Source organism: Ambystoma mexicanum, chromosome 10 (genome assembly GCF_040938575.1).
Source record: "Ambystoma mexicanum isolate Mex_15411 chromosome 10, UKY_AmexF1_1, whole genome shotgun sequence".
In the NCBI taxonomy this organism is placed as follows: Eukaryota; Metazoa; Chordata; class Amphibia; order Caudata; family Ambystomatidae; genus Ambystoma; species Ambystoma mexicanum.
Window position 1 is genome coordinate 858,060,851 of NC_090932.1, and position 16,126 is coordinate 858,076,976.

Here is a 16,126-nt window from a genome sequence, read left to right on the forward strand (position 1 = left end):
CTAATTATTTAATTTTATTAAAGAGAGTACAGAATGTCCTCAACGTGTCTGACTCCTTCTTTCGAACCACCACAGCCCCCATGGTTCGCTAAGTGCTGAAACTTTTGTGACATTACAACTGTCCTATATTAAATCCAGCAGCTCTCCGGGGCAATCACCTTCAGGCTTCCAAACTGGTCAGAGTGCCGGTACAGGTTCTTCTCACCAGAGAAGATTGATATACCTGCACATTGATACTATTGGCCTTCTAAAAAGAAATGCCACTGAGGGGGAAGGGGAGAAATCAGGCCAGACATGGAAGCATCCTGAAATCCTGGCTCCTTTGGGACCCTGTTTAACCCTGCAGACTATGCTCTGGAGGAAGAACCACCTACCCACAGCATAAAATGGGGGCATTGACAGGTAATGCACCCCCGAGGACACACTTTTACATAATTAATCATTGCTTGGCCTGACCTGGATTTTAGGGCAGAGGAGCACGCTTTTGAGCTCCCCCAACAGCAGGCCTAGGATTGCAGGCAGAGCTCAGCTTGAGGTCCCACTGATCCGAGCGAAACACCCTTGGGAGTGGATCTTGGTTGGTGACTTGCGAGGCGATGGATTTGCTCAAAGTGAAGTCTCCCCAACTCTTCATGAAGGAGACTAGCAGAACCACCAAAGGCCATCTCGGTTTTGTTTTAAGTTTGAGTTACTTGACATCCAAGAGGATACACCTGCTTAGGATTGGGAAGCTTTGACAGCTGGGCCCCGGTCTGGTGGACACAGATCTGGGTGTCGTCTGCATAAGAAGCATGAATGTAGAAAGTGAAACCAAACGAAGCCAGAAGATCAACATTTGGCATAACGGAGGAAAGAGTAGAGCCCAGAGGAACACCATTGGTGATTGTGTAAGGAAGAAGAAAAGTAAGGCAGTGAGAAATCCTGAGACAGAAGAGGAAAGCCAAAAGAAGGATAAGGCAGTTCCGACAATTCCCAGAGAGCAGGGTTTGCACAGGGGGATGCTATGATCTACCATGTGAAAAGCTGCACCTAAACTTAGCATAATACCAATGACCCCTCCCGCAGTAGATGCCATCCTGATGGTGCTAAGGAGGCAATCGAGGCAGTCTGTACCTCGGCCGAGGGGGCAAACCAGTTAGAAACAAATCCAGTAGATTCTGGCTCTCAAGTTCAGCTACAAGTGCCTAAACTGTACATCTGGGCTCAGAATTTGCACTTTCCACCACCATTGCCTTGTGACAATTGACTTTTGATGAGGAAGAAATGGTGTTCTGTGTGTAGGTTTAGGACTGAGCTAGCAATTGTCAAAGTATAGTGTGCGCTGTCCAACGTGATTAAGTAAAGTATAGCCTGAAAGGAGACCATGACTGAAGATGGACTCTCGGCACAAAAGGCCACTGTTTTCTATGCAACTTAATTGCATACTATGTTGCTTCCTAGATTCAGCGTACATTCTTCTAGACAAAGGGGAGATGGGTTGAAATGTTTGTAAATACCGAACAAGACTGCCTCTCCGGTGCACAGTATAGGATGATGCACGACAACTGTAATGCCACTAAAACTGATGCTCTACTCCTGGATCAGATGCATTCATGCACCTTTGGTTCTTTCTGGAGATTGCTCCCCTACTTGCTTTGCCCCCTAATTCTGTTATTTTCATTCTTCACATAGCACTACTACAAACGTGATCACCTGTAGGCAGGGATGCTTTATGAAATTCTGTCAACAGAATAAGTTGGGCATCATAACTGGCTACAATGTTTAGCCACTGGATTGCTAAGGAACGTAACTTAATACTAAGCTCCTTTTTCTGCATTTAGCATATTCGTATTTAAGTCTTCATAACATTTCTAACCAGACCCGATGCCCGGGGCAGCTGTGCATTCTTTTTTTTGTCCCTTCAGAATGGCGATTATAATGATTTTCATGTCTTTCCGCCGTTGGCCTTTGGCACAAGATGAAAATGTCAAAAATACAATGCAGAAAGGCACATCTAGATATCTGCGACAATTGCCCATAGATGGCCCGGCGACAGCTACTTTCCTGCTAAAGGGAAAGAAAAATTGTGATTTTACTGAGCAAATCCTTCCCATTTACACTGAAGGAGCACACCTCTGTCCCTGAAGCCAGGTGGACGGCAGTGATTGAAGATCTTGAAGGACTGTACTGGACAAAGTGTTGATTTCAGTATGTGCTCCTTGCACAGATGGATCTTTCTTTTCATGATCAAGCAATCTTGTATGCTTCTGCACATCAGTCTGTGGTTGTTCCAACACTGAGCAGGGCGTCGGTCCCCCGCCTCAAACTCATGTGGCCCCCAACTAGATGTGCCTTTAGAAACCTGATTGATGATATTGACCTTCTTGATGCTTGGCATCTCCATCTCCCACATTTTCTAGGGTCAAGATATTATTTTCTGAACTATAAATCTCCAATCTACTAGATTCAAGAGTCTTGCTCTGGCTGTCTGACCATGCTCCTCACTCTTTACTGTTGAAGATATTTGGCTTAGGTAGACTATCTGCAAGCTAGAAGTGCAATCCCCTTTTTTTTTTATTTTTTTAAAAACCTTTATTTATTTGACTTGACAACACACAAGTAACGGGGATGTACACAGCACATTAGCAAGATACAATCACATACCATGAGCGACAATACTGGCATTTAGCATTCAGTTCATAAACGTAACTGGATCGGGGTCCAGGCAGTAAAGGACATGGGGGAGGGCGGAACAAACAGTCTGTTCACGGGGTAGCGGCCGGAGTGGAAGGCGTAGGGACGGAGGACACAGCGTCTGAGTCCGAGTTCATGGTGGACCTAAAAGTGGAAAACTTCCGCCAAATATCCCTTGGTCTCGAGTGGGGATGTTGTAGCGTGCCCCATGCCTCCTCAGTATCTGACGCCCAGGTGACAGCTCTGAGCCACTGTGTGTACGATGGTGCTTTAGGCCGGACCCAGTTCATCAGAATGCAGCGTACTGCTAACAGCATGCAAAGGCCAGCCAACCTCCTTGAGTCGCGCCCTATTTGGGGAAAGTCTTGAAAATAGCAGCGTCCTGGGGAAGGGACTATAGTGTGGTCAAGTATAGTAGACAATGTGGAACACATGTCTGACCAAAATTGTGTCAATCGTGGGCAGGACCAAATCATATAAATATATGAAGCTTGATCAGAGCCACATCTAGGGCAGCCGGGGGAGAGCTCGCTGAACACGTGGTGAAGCCTGCTCGGGGTGTGATATCTGTGTAGCACCTTAAATTGTATGAATTTAAATCGAGAATTGAAGGATACTTTGTTGGTGCGTGCACACATATGGGACCAGCGCTCATCAGTCATTTCCACCTCATGATCTTCCTCCCACTTGTGTCTCAGTGCGGTAAAGGGGGGTGCAGCTCTGGCTTGTAGCATGGTGTAAAGTCTGGACACCTTCCCCTTCGAGGAGTCAAAGGTGCACAGTTCAGCAATTAAGGGTTGGTCAGATGGTAGTGTAGGGAAGTCGGGATATTTAGTCTTGAGACACTTCCGGAGAGAGGAGTACTGTAGCCATGCTGATGGTCTCCTCCTAAGGGCGAATGGGAGGTCTGACCATTCAAGAAAGTTACCCTGTACATAGACATCTCGGAGCGCTAAGAAGCCCGCGCCGGCCCATCGGGAGACAATGGATTGTGGGATGCGCGGGACCTCTGGCAGGAACTTCCATAGCGGAAGATCCCGATGGAAGGGATGGGATGCGCCCACTAGTTTCCAGATTTTAGATGGGGCCAGGGATGTGGTAGTAGCAAAAATTAAGATTGCTGACTGTCAGTTTCTCCAGCCTAACGTGAGGGAGTGGGGGGGTCAGTGGTGTTAAACCAGTGGGATGCAAATTGGGATTACGTTACCAGCCAGTACCTGAGGAAGTTTGGGGCGCTGAATCCACCATATTCCATGGGGGCAGTCAATGTCAGTTTAAGGTGGACTGCACCGGAGTGCCACAAAAAGGCGTTGGTTGTGCGGAGTAACGATTGGAAGAAGTCGTCACCTGGCCACAGGGGAAGATTAATGAATCGATCGAGGAGTTGGGGCAACACCACCATTTTAAGTATCCCTATACGACCTGCTAAGGAGATCGGGAGTCTATTCCCAGCTCACGGTTTTAATGGCCAGGTTTGTAAGGTAGTTCAGGTAGTTGTCCTCACGCAGCATTTCAGAGCTACAGGAAACCACTACCCCAAGGTAAGTGAAACTGGACTGGGACCATGTGAACCCCATTAGGTCGGGAGGGGGAGTGCACAGTCGGTGAGCGGGAACAGCACCGATTTAGAGCAGTTCACCTTCAGTCCGGATATGTGTCCAAACCGGATCACATCCTGCAGAATTGCGGCAAGGTTAGTATCTGGGGAGCAAATATAAAGCAGGGCATCGTCGGCATATAGGGAGACCATGTCAGACTGGTCTGTAGTTCGCAGGCCTATATGGGCATGTGATTGACGTATCATTTCGGCAAAGGGTTCCATAGCTATAGCGAATATGAGCGGGGAGAAGGGACAGCCCTGTCGCATTCCTCTGACTATCTGGAAGGGGGGGGAAGCATCGGTCTTCCGTGCGCACTCCAGCCGATGGACTAGTATAGAGCAGCTTGACCCAGGATCTGAAGTTAGGACCGAATTTGCATTTCTTAAGGACACGCCATAGGTATTGCCAGGATACTGAGTCGAATGCTTTGTGTATATCTAAAGTGGTGGCCACTGCTTGCACTCTCGAGTCGATCCTGCTGATCACATTGAATAAGCATCTCAGGTTCAGGGAGGTAGATCGACCTGGGACGAATCCCACTTGATCCGGATGAATGATGTGGGGCATGAATGAGGATAGTCGCATAGCTAGTAATTTGGCGTAGATTTTGACATCACAGTTGATTAGTGAAAGGGTTCGGTACGAGCCTCATTGGGTGGGGGTTTTGCCAGGTTTAAGTAGGACCGTGATCATTGCCTCCCTGAGTGTGGGAGGGAGTACACCCCTTTCGCATGCCTCCTCCCATAGAGCCATTATATGTGGGGTCAGTAGGGATTTACATTTTTTATAAAATTCAATGGGAAGGCCATCCAGACCAAGGGCCTTGCCTGATGCTAGTGAATCAAGGGTCTCTGAAAGTTCTTCGGGTGTGAACGGCTTCTCAAGGGAGATGCTGGTGTCCGTGGAAAGGACAGAGGGAGGCAGGCTCTCCAGATAGGAGTCAATCTCTGATACCTGGACGCTATCAGCCTTTGAGTATAGGGAACTATAGAATGTTAGAAACTCCGAATTAATGTCTTGTGGTGATGTAGCTAGTGTTCCATCTGGTCTCTCTATTGCAGGTATGTTGGGGGCACCGAATTCACAGCGTAGTAGCCTAGCTAACATTCGGCCTGGTTGTTCTCCTTCACAATATTTCCTGACCAGATGGGGACCGTCTAAGAATTTAGCCTCCCGTTCGGCAAGTTCACGAAATGTGTCGAGCTCTGAACCCAACAGCGCCAGGGTCTCAGGAGAGTGATCCGCAGCGTATTGGGCCTCGAGTAGCCATGGCCATCTTGCTTCTCGTGCAATCTGAGCGGATCCCTTTCAGGATATCGCGTCCCTTGGAGATGGTAATACCCCTGATGAATGCTTTAAAGGATTCCCAGAGGACGGATTGTGAGGAAGCAGAGTTAGTATTGAACTCAAAGAATTCCTCGAAGGAGGATTCAAGTTCAGTGCTAAAGACCGGATCCAGCAGGGAGTAAGGCCTAATTTTCCACAGTTTAGGGCTATGGTGGTCCTGACCACAGTTTAGGGAGATGACGACTAGAGAGTTGTCGGAAAGAGTCCTAGGAAGAATCGACAGATGGGATAGGTTCCAAATCAATATGTCCGACATGAGCCACCTGTCAATCCTAGAATCGTGCACTGAGGAGTAGGAGTACGTTTTCGAGTCAGGGTACATGTGACACCACGCGTCCACAATCGATGAGCGAGGGAGTATTGCCAGGATAGAATGGGCCGCTCTGGAGAGCTGGCAGGGTCTGGAGCTTGATCTTTTAGGTTGATATCCAGTATAGTATTGAAATTCCACCGCCCCATATGATCGGGACCAGGGGGAAACTCCAACAGAGAGGCCAAGTGCAGGTAAAAGTCAGGATCATCAACATTTGAGCCGTAGATGTTTAGTATGGCTATCTCTTTATTTTGCAGCATGCCCAAGATCAATACACATTTCCCTTGCAGATCTACCCGTGAGTGACTGCACGTGAATTTAAGGCTTCTGTGTATTAGGGTCAGCACACCCCGGCTTTGGGTGGAATGTACCTTTGGGGGCCCCCACCATTTAGCAAACTTCTCACATTGATAAGAGCGGGCATGGGTCTCCTGTAAACATAAGATTTTAACGTTGTGCCGTTCGGCATGAACTTGTATCTGCCGCATCTTTTTATGATTGCCCAAACCCTGTACATTCCAGCTCATGAACGTTGTCATTATCCGCCATTTGTGTGGAGATGTTGAATGAACTCTGTTGCACGGTGGAGTGGCGGCCAATACCGGCTCCACGGATACCTCACTGCACCAGTAGGGCTGTGGCCAGACATTGCAATATGTGTAACATCTCTTGCGGTCGTCAAGACTTTTTTAACATAACTTCCCCAACCCCCACCTAGATCCCTCCCCCAAACAGAGGAATGATAACCCAGCACAACCATAACGACCAGATCAACGGCATCAACGCCTGGGGACCTGGTAGCTGACCTGGCGGTGATGCTCCGGAACGTGGGGGTGTATAAGGATGTTTGCAGTTCTAAACCAAGTTTAATCAGTGTCACTGGTAAGGATCAGACCAATTGAAGAAAACAAATTCAAATACAATTATATTCATGTGAAACATAACAGTTACTTATGTGAACGGCCCTATGGGGCCCACTACAAGATGAAAGCCGAGTTAGCATAAACAGAGCAATAAGCAATGCTAAGGCAGCGGGGGACGAGTCAGCCAGGGAAGTGTACATCAATGAACTTTGAGGGCTCTTTGGGAATCGTAAAGAAGAATGTCTGATTGGAGTCTTCGATTCTTAGTTTAGCTGGGACAGCATGGAGTATAAAACTCCCAGGTCTCAGTCTCTTTTTGACTGCTATAAAGGATTTGCGTTCCTGTTGCACTGCCAGAGAAATCCGGGTACAGATGGATTCTTGCCGCTCCAAGAAGCAGCTCCCCCTTGACTCTAGCTGCCCTCAGGAGGGCATCACAATCCCGAAACTTTAAGATTCCGGCTATGATGGGGCGTGGAGGTGCGCCAGGTCTGGGCTTTGCGGACAGGGATTGATGGGCTCTTTCCACCGCAAACTGGGGGGAGAGTTTCGGTGACTCCAGAAGGGTTAGGAGCATGAGCACCACATAGTCTTCCATGGGCTCCTTGATGAGGTCCTCGGGCACCTAGACTATGCGTAAGTTATTGTGCCTTGACCGAGATTCGAGATCATCATTCTTCCTTTCCACTGCAAGCACCCGACTAGAGAGCGAGGAGACCATAGCCCGCAGGGAGCCGAGATCGTCCTCTGCAGCACCCACCCTTGTTTCAATCTCGGTCACCCGGCCATCGGTCTTCTCAATATGTGCTTTTATGGATGTGATGGTGCTGTTCATGTCATCGAGTTTGGTGTACAGGGTGGTGAAGCCTTCACGGATATACTCCAACATCTTCTGTGACTCATCAGAGGTTGGCGGGGTCAACGTGACGGGCGGCTTCTGCAGTGCCTCTGCCGTTGGTCTAGATGGCGTTTTCGCAAACATAGTCGGAGAACTTGGTTTTTTTCCAGCACCCACTCCTTTGGTCATGGTGCCAGCTGATGAGTGTTCTGGAAAAATGGGTAAGCGTGGGTGACCAGGGGTGCCGAAGTCCTGCTGCAAAGCAATGCACAGCAGGGTGCCCAAGAATAAGCTGCTCAGGTCTCCTATAGCACTGTACAGGATTCTACCAGGAGAGTTATGGACCCGGTGCTATTTAAGGTTGATGAATGCGTCTCGGCAGAGGTTCTATCTTTGCTTTGCCGGTCAACGGGTTCGCTCCGGTTGCCGGCTTTGCAAGTTCTATCAATCCACACCTGCGGCAGCTATGGCGGGGGACCACCCAGATGGAGCACCACGACAGCACGGCCTCCAATGGCAGGGCCCCCAGGCGACCGGTGTGTGTGGTTGGCGCCGGGGCCAGTGCCAAACCAGCACCTGCAGACGTCTGGTGTCAGCGCAGGAGTGCGTAATGTAAGGCGGGAGACCTAGGCTCCACAGTTCAAGGTAGTTAGCCACTGGTGTTTGCCAAGAATTAGTGGGGACAGTTTCACCCAGCTGCAGGGGCTGCTCACTGTGCTTGTAATTTTAAGTGACAATGTTCCTTGCACATTGCCAATCCTGCAGCAAATCTAGGGGGGACCAACAGGGCCCCCCGGCAGCAGATATAGGCGCAGCCGCAATGAGGGCATACCCGCACCAACCCCCGCCGCCCACCCCCGGACTCCTACCGTGTCTTCAGCCCCCGAGGGGGGGGTACAGCCTCAGGTAAAGGGGGGCGGGGGCCGGGACCCGGCGCACTGGTACGAGTCCCCCAGAAGGCTGCACTCCTCCAGCCGCACGTCCGCTCCCCGCCGAGTTCGTCCGTGGGGCCAGGTCACAGGCTGGCAGGGGCCCAGCAGTCTTCTGGCCACCCCTGGATCTGTAGAGTGGGCTCACCACGCAGCCCTGCACGGGCTTCTCCAGAGTGTTAAGGCCGCAGGATGGCCGCGTAGAATGTGATCAGGTCTGGGGTGCCCCTGCAGCCCGCGGCACCGCAGCACACAGTCAGTAGAGCTGCGCCTCACGAAACTGCTGTATGGGGAGAGCCCGGCGAGTCCCGTGCTGGTTGTTCTCATGGCTGCAGCGCTGCAATAGCAGGATTGTGGGTCTTGCAACTCAGCAGGGGTACGCCACGTAAGGTCCGCACACAGGAAACGGCAAGATGAAGGGGAATTCACTGCAAAAAAAGTCATTTCCACAATTAGGATTATCCCTGTCCGGAGCGCGGCACTCGGGCTGCCATTTTCTACCAGCGCAACAGCACCCCCTCGTGCAGTCCCTTTTTATACACCAGTGAGGATGGGTAGTACTTGCTAAAACAGGTTTTTGAAGCCATTATGACCCATAAGGATGTTGTGCAAACCCGCCACAAATCTCTGGGACATGGCAGAGCCGGTACAGAGCGGTCACATCTTCAAGCTAGGCTTTCGTAAGAAGAAACCAGAAAGTGAGAGCTTCCACAAACCCTCAATAAACATTGAGCATCTTGAAGAGAGGCCGTCTGAAAAATATTTCAATCTTTGATGGTCCTACATGTCTACCATGAGATTTACAGTTAAATTCTCTTTTCCTGCAGAAGAAATCGGGATCTACCTTCTGTGAACACGGGAAATAAGTCTGGTAAGCTTCTTGCCTGTACGATTCTTAAACTGGCAAAACATGAATGTATTATAGGGTCTATGTGATTACTGCATCCATTTTACTTCAACCTCCTAAAATGCAGACTTTTTTTTTCAACTCATATATATGCGTGTGGAGACCCTGCATCTCCCCACATCCATTTTATACTATACCCATCCCCCCACCTATAAATGGGGTGTAAAGGGGCTCGAAATAAAAAGTATAGTTTAGGTTGTCGCAGTAAAATGGTCTCAGTAATGGAGTGATACCCCAATTATCTGACTGCTGGGCATGTCTCTGGCATTTACATAGACTTGAATGACTCAGTCAGGAACTTCTGTTTTATCTTTCACGGATGACTCCCTTTCTCGTCTGTTTTTAAGGTTCCTCATATTACACATTGCTGTTTTGCAAGACGTGACCACTCCTATTTCTGAAGTCACAAATACATTCTCTGCTCTCAAAAATGGGAATTTGCTGTGGCCAAATGGTGGTTCTCTGTGTAAATGTCCCCAGGAAAATGTAGTTGGCTTAAAGCTGTTTAGAAAGTCATTCAACACAAGCAACGCAAAGGTGTGAAAATGTTGCCAGTAATAAGGTCGCCGGAAAAAGCTATTTTTAAATACACAGAAGTACAAGGCTGTAACGGTAAATATGACCCAAACCTCGAACGAAACCTCCACAATCACACTAACTCCATTCCTAAACTTTCCCCATATCTTATACTGAACCCTTTAGCACGCTAGAGCCTTTTATTTGCATATTACTGAATGCAGAATAAATATAAACTGAACAGTGAACCTATCTCCAACCCCTTCACTATCTTGCCACAAATTAACATAGCCTTGCCCAAACCCTTACCCTAATTGCCACGCTAACGCTTACCCTAATGATTTCTTTACCCTAACCACTAAGTTTATACTAACCGCTATCCTATGCAAACATCACCAGCCCTTTCCAACCCCCGGATCTGTTTCTTTAACACTTACCCAAACCCATACCCTACTTACCCAGACACGTAATCTACCCTAACCACCAAACCCCAACATATTTACTTCAACCCTAACCCCTATCCTCCTTGGCGCATTTGTTGGCTACATTTTTCCTGGATACTCAAATAGCTTCCTCCTGAATTCTTTAAGACATTTGCTGTACATTTGCTTTAACTCGCACCTTTCTCAAACAAGTAACACTCCTGAGCTAGCCCGGGAAAGGCCATCAGGTCTGTAGCAGTTATCAGCCTGTATCCCTTGAGAGCATTTTTAGTTCAAAAAGATTTTGGGAGACCAAACCCAGATACATTTACATAATGATTCATCCAGATCAGGTGGGTTATATGGCTAGTAAGACTGCCACAGATTAGACGATTCACCCATCATTAATGCAGCAAAGTAACACCCAGGCTCCTGCCCTGATTTCTGTTGACTCCAAAAAGGCTTTCATTGGGGTGACTGGCCCGATCTTCAAAGGACCGCATCTGAGATGAGATTTAACAATCATATGCACGGATTTGCAGCTCTCTAGGAAACCCTGGTGGCAACAAACACTGCTGCGAGGATCATGACCTGCCAGTTTTCCCTAGGAAGGGTCATGAGACAGGCATTCCCCTCTTTCACCACTGCCCTTGACCTTCAACATGGAGCCATTGGCTTATAAACTCTAGCAATGTCCAGTCATAAAGAGGATTCATGTATGAAGTGCGCAGAGCAGGCTTCTACTGTACGCAGGTAATATCCTGTTAGCTGAACCAATTAATGACTTGCTTTGTACTGTGAAGATGTTGACAGACTTTGGGGCCACCACAAGATATGATGGGGGAAAGACCGCTTCTCCCTCTTATTCCCTGGGGCCATTAGAAGGGTTACAACTCCCTTAACAGAATTAATTCTCTCTGGGTTAGGGTAGATAGGTCACTCCTAAAACATTTTGAAATCCATGTTGGATGGCTCTGGTCAGCCATAGAAAGACTAGAGGATCTACACTTCTCTACCACCGTCTTTAATGGGAAGAGGGGCTATTTAAAAACATGGTTTTATTTCCTCTAGCAATCCCTGTATTCTTTTGGGGAAATGGCAGTCCTGCTTCTCACACATCTGGCAGGGTGCCAAAGCTGCGATTAAGCTTCAGACCCTTTGCGACGATTCATTGGAATTGGGCTGGGTTGCCTCCTTTGTCTTCGAAATGTTATGCTTCATTACTGGGCTTCGCCGGTAACACAATTGGCAAGGGAATATGTTGAAGGGGATGAAAGTCCCATGTACTTGGACGATTGTCATTTTCACGCCTCATCAAACGTTGATGATTTAGAACTGGGTCAGCACAGTACTGCAACACTTAATTATGAAACTAAATACACAAGAGAACATTCTAAAAGTATGCATCTGCTTGGTTTGTGTACTTTAGAGAGACAACCTTCCCACTCGTCCACACTAAAGGTCTCAAAATATTGAGACAATGATTTTTCTATGGAGATTTTCAGGTCTTTTTCAGACCTCCCCACTGCGTTTGGATTGGATAGATGAGGCTGGATAGATGAGTGACTGGCCACTATCCTTGCGGAAATTACGTGTCATGCAAGTTCCCTAGAAATATGAAATCCTTTGCAATCGGAGAGGCAATGGGAACTACAAAAATGGACTAATTGCAAAACATGCCAAGATGTATATTGCATTCAGTGCCCCTGTGGCCTTCGATATGAGGGACAGAACATGCAGTCTGTCCACATTCGGATTTCTGAACACTAAAATTAGATGTAGAAACACAATGGTCCCACTGGTGGACCACTACACTGAGTTCCAAAACACACCAGATGAAATATTGTGGTGGGTCCTTGAGGTGGTCAAAGGTAGATCTAATGTGCAGCGGAGACTAACTGATGAAGAAACCCAATGGATCTATAGTCTTGATTCTGACAACAAGGGGCTATATGAGCAGTTTATACCCCTGCCACAGAATTCCGATATCTGATGGATTCTGCCTATTGAAGTCACAACTGAGATATCCAGCACGAGTACCATGTCATCCAAAATGAATACTCTTTACATGGACAGAGGGGTACGGTGGCAATGAAAATCTGAGTGCATATGTCATTACAAAATATAGTGCTCAGCCTTATTAACAAAACCTTGTTTTTGAACAATGATTTACCTGGCCTAACGCTGTGGACCGAAATGCAGTATATGCAAAATTTCTCTGAAAATGCTTCCTCTCCTAATCCTGTATAGCGACTATGAGCACTGCATATGGGCCTCCTACACAAGAAGAGAGCCCCACTGCATCTTGCATTTGGTCATATATTGCTGTGCTTGTTAAAGGCATTCCACCATTGAACCCAGCCTCGACTATCACCTAGGAAACGCAACGCTGTGCTTCCCTGGTTAGCACATGTCCACGTCATAACGGTGCCACGCAGCAACGTGGTTAGCCTCAATTTGATATTACTACAGCAACCAGAGCAATGCTCCACTCTGCCGAAATGCCTTCGCTCGTGCCGTCATTCGGTAACAGAAGAAATATGGACTAAGCAACATAAAACGGGTACTTTGTTTTTTTATCCCCTGCCCGCACCACCAAAGCATTTTACCTTCACTGCCTTTTGCAACGTAGACAGTCATACCTGATCTGACCAGATTATCAATTTTACAGTCTTTCTTTGTCCACAGATCTGGGACACAAGCCGTTTCTATGGCAATGCTGATGGCACACTTAAACATTAGCTGCACGCCTCTACTAGGGACCAGTCTTTCACTGTTAGCTGAAATAATGGACAAAGCCAAATAGAATGGGTAAGCCCTTTCCCCTTGCACTTTCAATGTTTATTTTAATACAAACTAGTTTGACTCACCCGACCTGAAAATGGGTTTTCGGTCTTCCTTTTTGTTAATACACAAGACACCAGCCGAGTCCATGGAACCATGGACGGCAAACCCCACCAGTAGCTGCATGCCACTTCTTGGGGCCTCCTCCATTAAAGCTAGACCCATGGTAAATCTTGTTTTTGCATCAGCTGCATGCTTTTCGCCCTTCTTTGTCTCTTATACTTTGTGCAATCAGAGCGCAGAGGACAGGGCACTACCATTTCTATGTATCTTTTGGCCCTCTAGTCCTGCTCCTGTACACAGGGGAGCATCGCATGACAGTTCTCTTCTTGATGAATAATATTTCATGGCTTGATACCACCCAATTTGACATTCATGAGATGAGCAAAATCCTACAATTCTAGAAGTAAATGGGATGTGTTTTCCCACTTAAATCTTTAAACTAATATATGGTAGCTTAAGTAAGGAACTCATGGTGGCAACAGTAAAGACGGACACAAGTGATCAGTTTAAGGATTTTTATTAAACTGTATAATGGGTGAGATAAACATCCAATCTAAACCTAAATCTAAGATGGGAGCAAGCTACGACCATCAAAAAATAATACAGTCCTAGTGGTGTCTTAGTCAAATCAAAAGGGCCTATCCTAAAAAACCTATGCCAATCCTTACAGCTATGCTACAAAATAGTGTGGATTAATGTTCACAAGAAAAGAAAGATGTGCTCTCAAAATAAGTCAGGATGGTATAGCTGCGGTCACCCTTCCCAACGTTTTTAGCACGGGACAAGGCAGAACTCTTGAGCATAGCACACTCCTGGGATCCTCCAGCGCAAGCTCAGTTAGTTTACAAAATATCAGGGACTTCTGTGGCCAAGTCTTTCACACAGTCTCTTGCCTCAGATGACCTGATGTGCTATAAACAACAAAAAGTTCCTTCAATGAATCTTCACGTTGGGGGATTACGCTTCGCCTTTGGACCCCCTCAGCCGGGCTTCGATCCTTCTGTGTTAGCCTCTCTCAGTCGAGTTCACTACGGCCTTTGATTCAAAATGTAACATTCAAGAGTCTCAATGTCTTTTTAAACAATCATTCACTGTGGACATCCCTCAGCCGGGTGCACACTTGTCCCCCCAATGTTCACGGGTGTATCACTGTTCACCCAAATTCAGAGGCATCCCTCAGTCGGGTTCACATTTGCCAATTTCACAGTTCACCTCAATTTGTCAAAGACTTTCGAGTGTACGAGGGGTTCTGCTCGACCCTCGTATGACCACCTTGACAATGTATGCCGCCCTCCCCAAGGGCGCACTTCCCTCTTGGTTCTTGTAGTTTCAAAAAACAAAAAGGCTCCAGTCAGAGTCCTTCGAATGAGCGCCCCCGTTGCGCCGGACCACTCTGTCTCTGGACCTTTACTGGTGTTTCTTCTAAAGTTCAAATACACAAGTTCTTTGTTCAACAATGCCTGCAACCTTGGGCCAAGCACAATTCGGTTTACTATTGGTCCTCTCTGACTCACCGGCTGTGCTGAACTGTTGAAGTTTCTTGTCTCTGCAGCCAAGGACGGCACCACAGCGACCATCACTACTCCCCGCTTTGGCTATCAGCGCGGGAGAGCCCCGTGTGCCATTGAAACCTGTCGCACCACACACCAGCTGGACTGCCCGGTCTTATGTTTTCCCTGTCGGAGGCTTCGCAGGTCTGAGTTGAAAAGGGCAAGGGGAATTCCCTCCTTGTCGTCTCGCCTCCTTTCTCCTCCGTTTGAACTGCCGGTCTGGAATAGCTGCTTCCTCGTGCGTCCGGCCTTGCTCACAGTGTGCTCTCGTGCTCTGCCTTTTATCACTGTCTGGAAGGGAAAGAGCCATCAGGTGTGCGTAGTTATTGTCAATTGCCTGACTCTGCTTGACCCTTGTGTTCTGAGATGTCGGGTGAACAGCTCTGGTATTAGTACATTGTCTTTCACAGTGTAAGAAAGTGTTTGTGTCGAAAAAAGGGGGTGGGGGTAATAGAGCTTCTGAATATCCTAAGGGGTAGGATGAGGAAAAGGTGTTGCAAGGAAGGGGGTACCGCGTCTCACCTTTCGGTGTCCCACTTCCTCTCTCCAAAGACCCCCCATCCAGATGATCCACCCCCAGGAACTGGATCTAATAGGGATGGCCGTGTCCTGACCGCCTAGATGACAGATCTCCGGGAACTAGCGGGCGAGACACCTTCAGGTTTCTCCAACTAAAACATTTGTTCTCTTTGTGTCCGTCACAGATCCGGGGATGCAGATTCAATCCATCCAGGATTCTAGTATCATCCTTCATGCCTCCCCCAACCTCACTGAAGGCTGCCTGCTTGGAGGTCTCTTTCAAGGGTAAGCTGGTCTGGCTAATCCAGAGGTACTAAATACAGGTCATTTGCACAGAATGCTAGCAACAATATGATACATGTTCTTATATTTCAGGGTCCTGTAATCTGTCCTGACGAAGGCGGCTAACTACACCATATATCGCCAAACGTGAAAAACTGGGTATTCTACCTAAATGATATGTACAATGCTCACCCAGACACTTTCGGGATTCCATGCTCATGTTGGCAATTAATCAACCCAGCATTTTTCTTAACTTTTTAAGAAGCATTCAGTGTTCATAAGGATTTATTAACTTTGAGATGAATAGGAGAATAATCGGCTCACAACATGCATCATACTATAATCCACCATTAAATCAATTTCTGATTTTTTTGTTCTCTTTTTGTCTTAATTACTACCATTAACTGGTTTCTTACTTCCAATCACCCAGTGCCCTTTCAGGGTTATCATGCACGTTGGGTCTACTATCCTTTGTATTTAGTTTCCTTGCAAGGCCCCCCAGTCCCTAAATTTAGTATG

The 16,126-nt window shown here is 47.5% G+C and overlaps 1 protein-coding gene across 14 annotated transcripts in view; it reads left to right on the plus strand.

Annotated features, from left to right (window-relative positions):
* GPR160 (G protein-coupled receptor 160) overlaps window positions 1-16,126 on the plus strand; it is a 606,153-nt gene that overhangs the window by 466,819 nt on the left and 123,208 nt on the right. For 2 of the 14 annotated variants that reach the window (XM_069618543.1, XM_069618551.1), the window contains 2 exons: window positions 15,511-15,610; window positions 15,701-15,766. The exons of 10 other annotated variants lie outside the window; for them this stretch is intronic. Coding sequence is in view for 1 of the 4 variants with exons in the window: in XM_069618554.1 (XP_069474655.1) it covers window positions 15,511-15,610 (100 nt within the window). In the remaining 3 variants the exon portion in view is untranslated. The remainder of the gene's footprint in view (window positions 1-15,510; window positions 15,611-15,700; window positions 15,767-16,126) is intronic. 2 more of the 14 variants (XM_069618554.1, XM_069618544.1) reach the window with 1 other exon arrangement.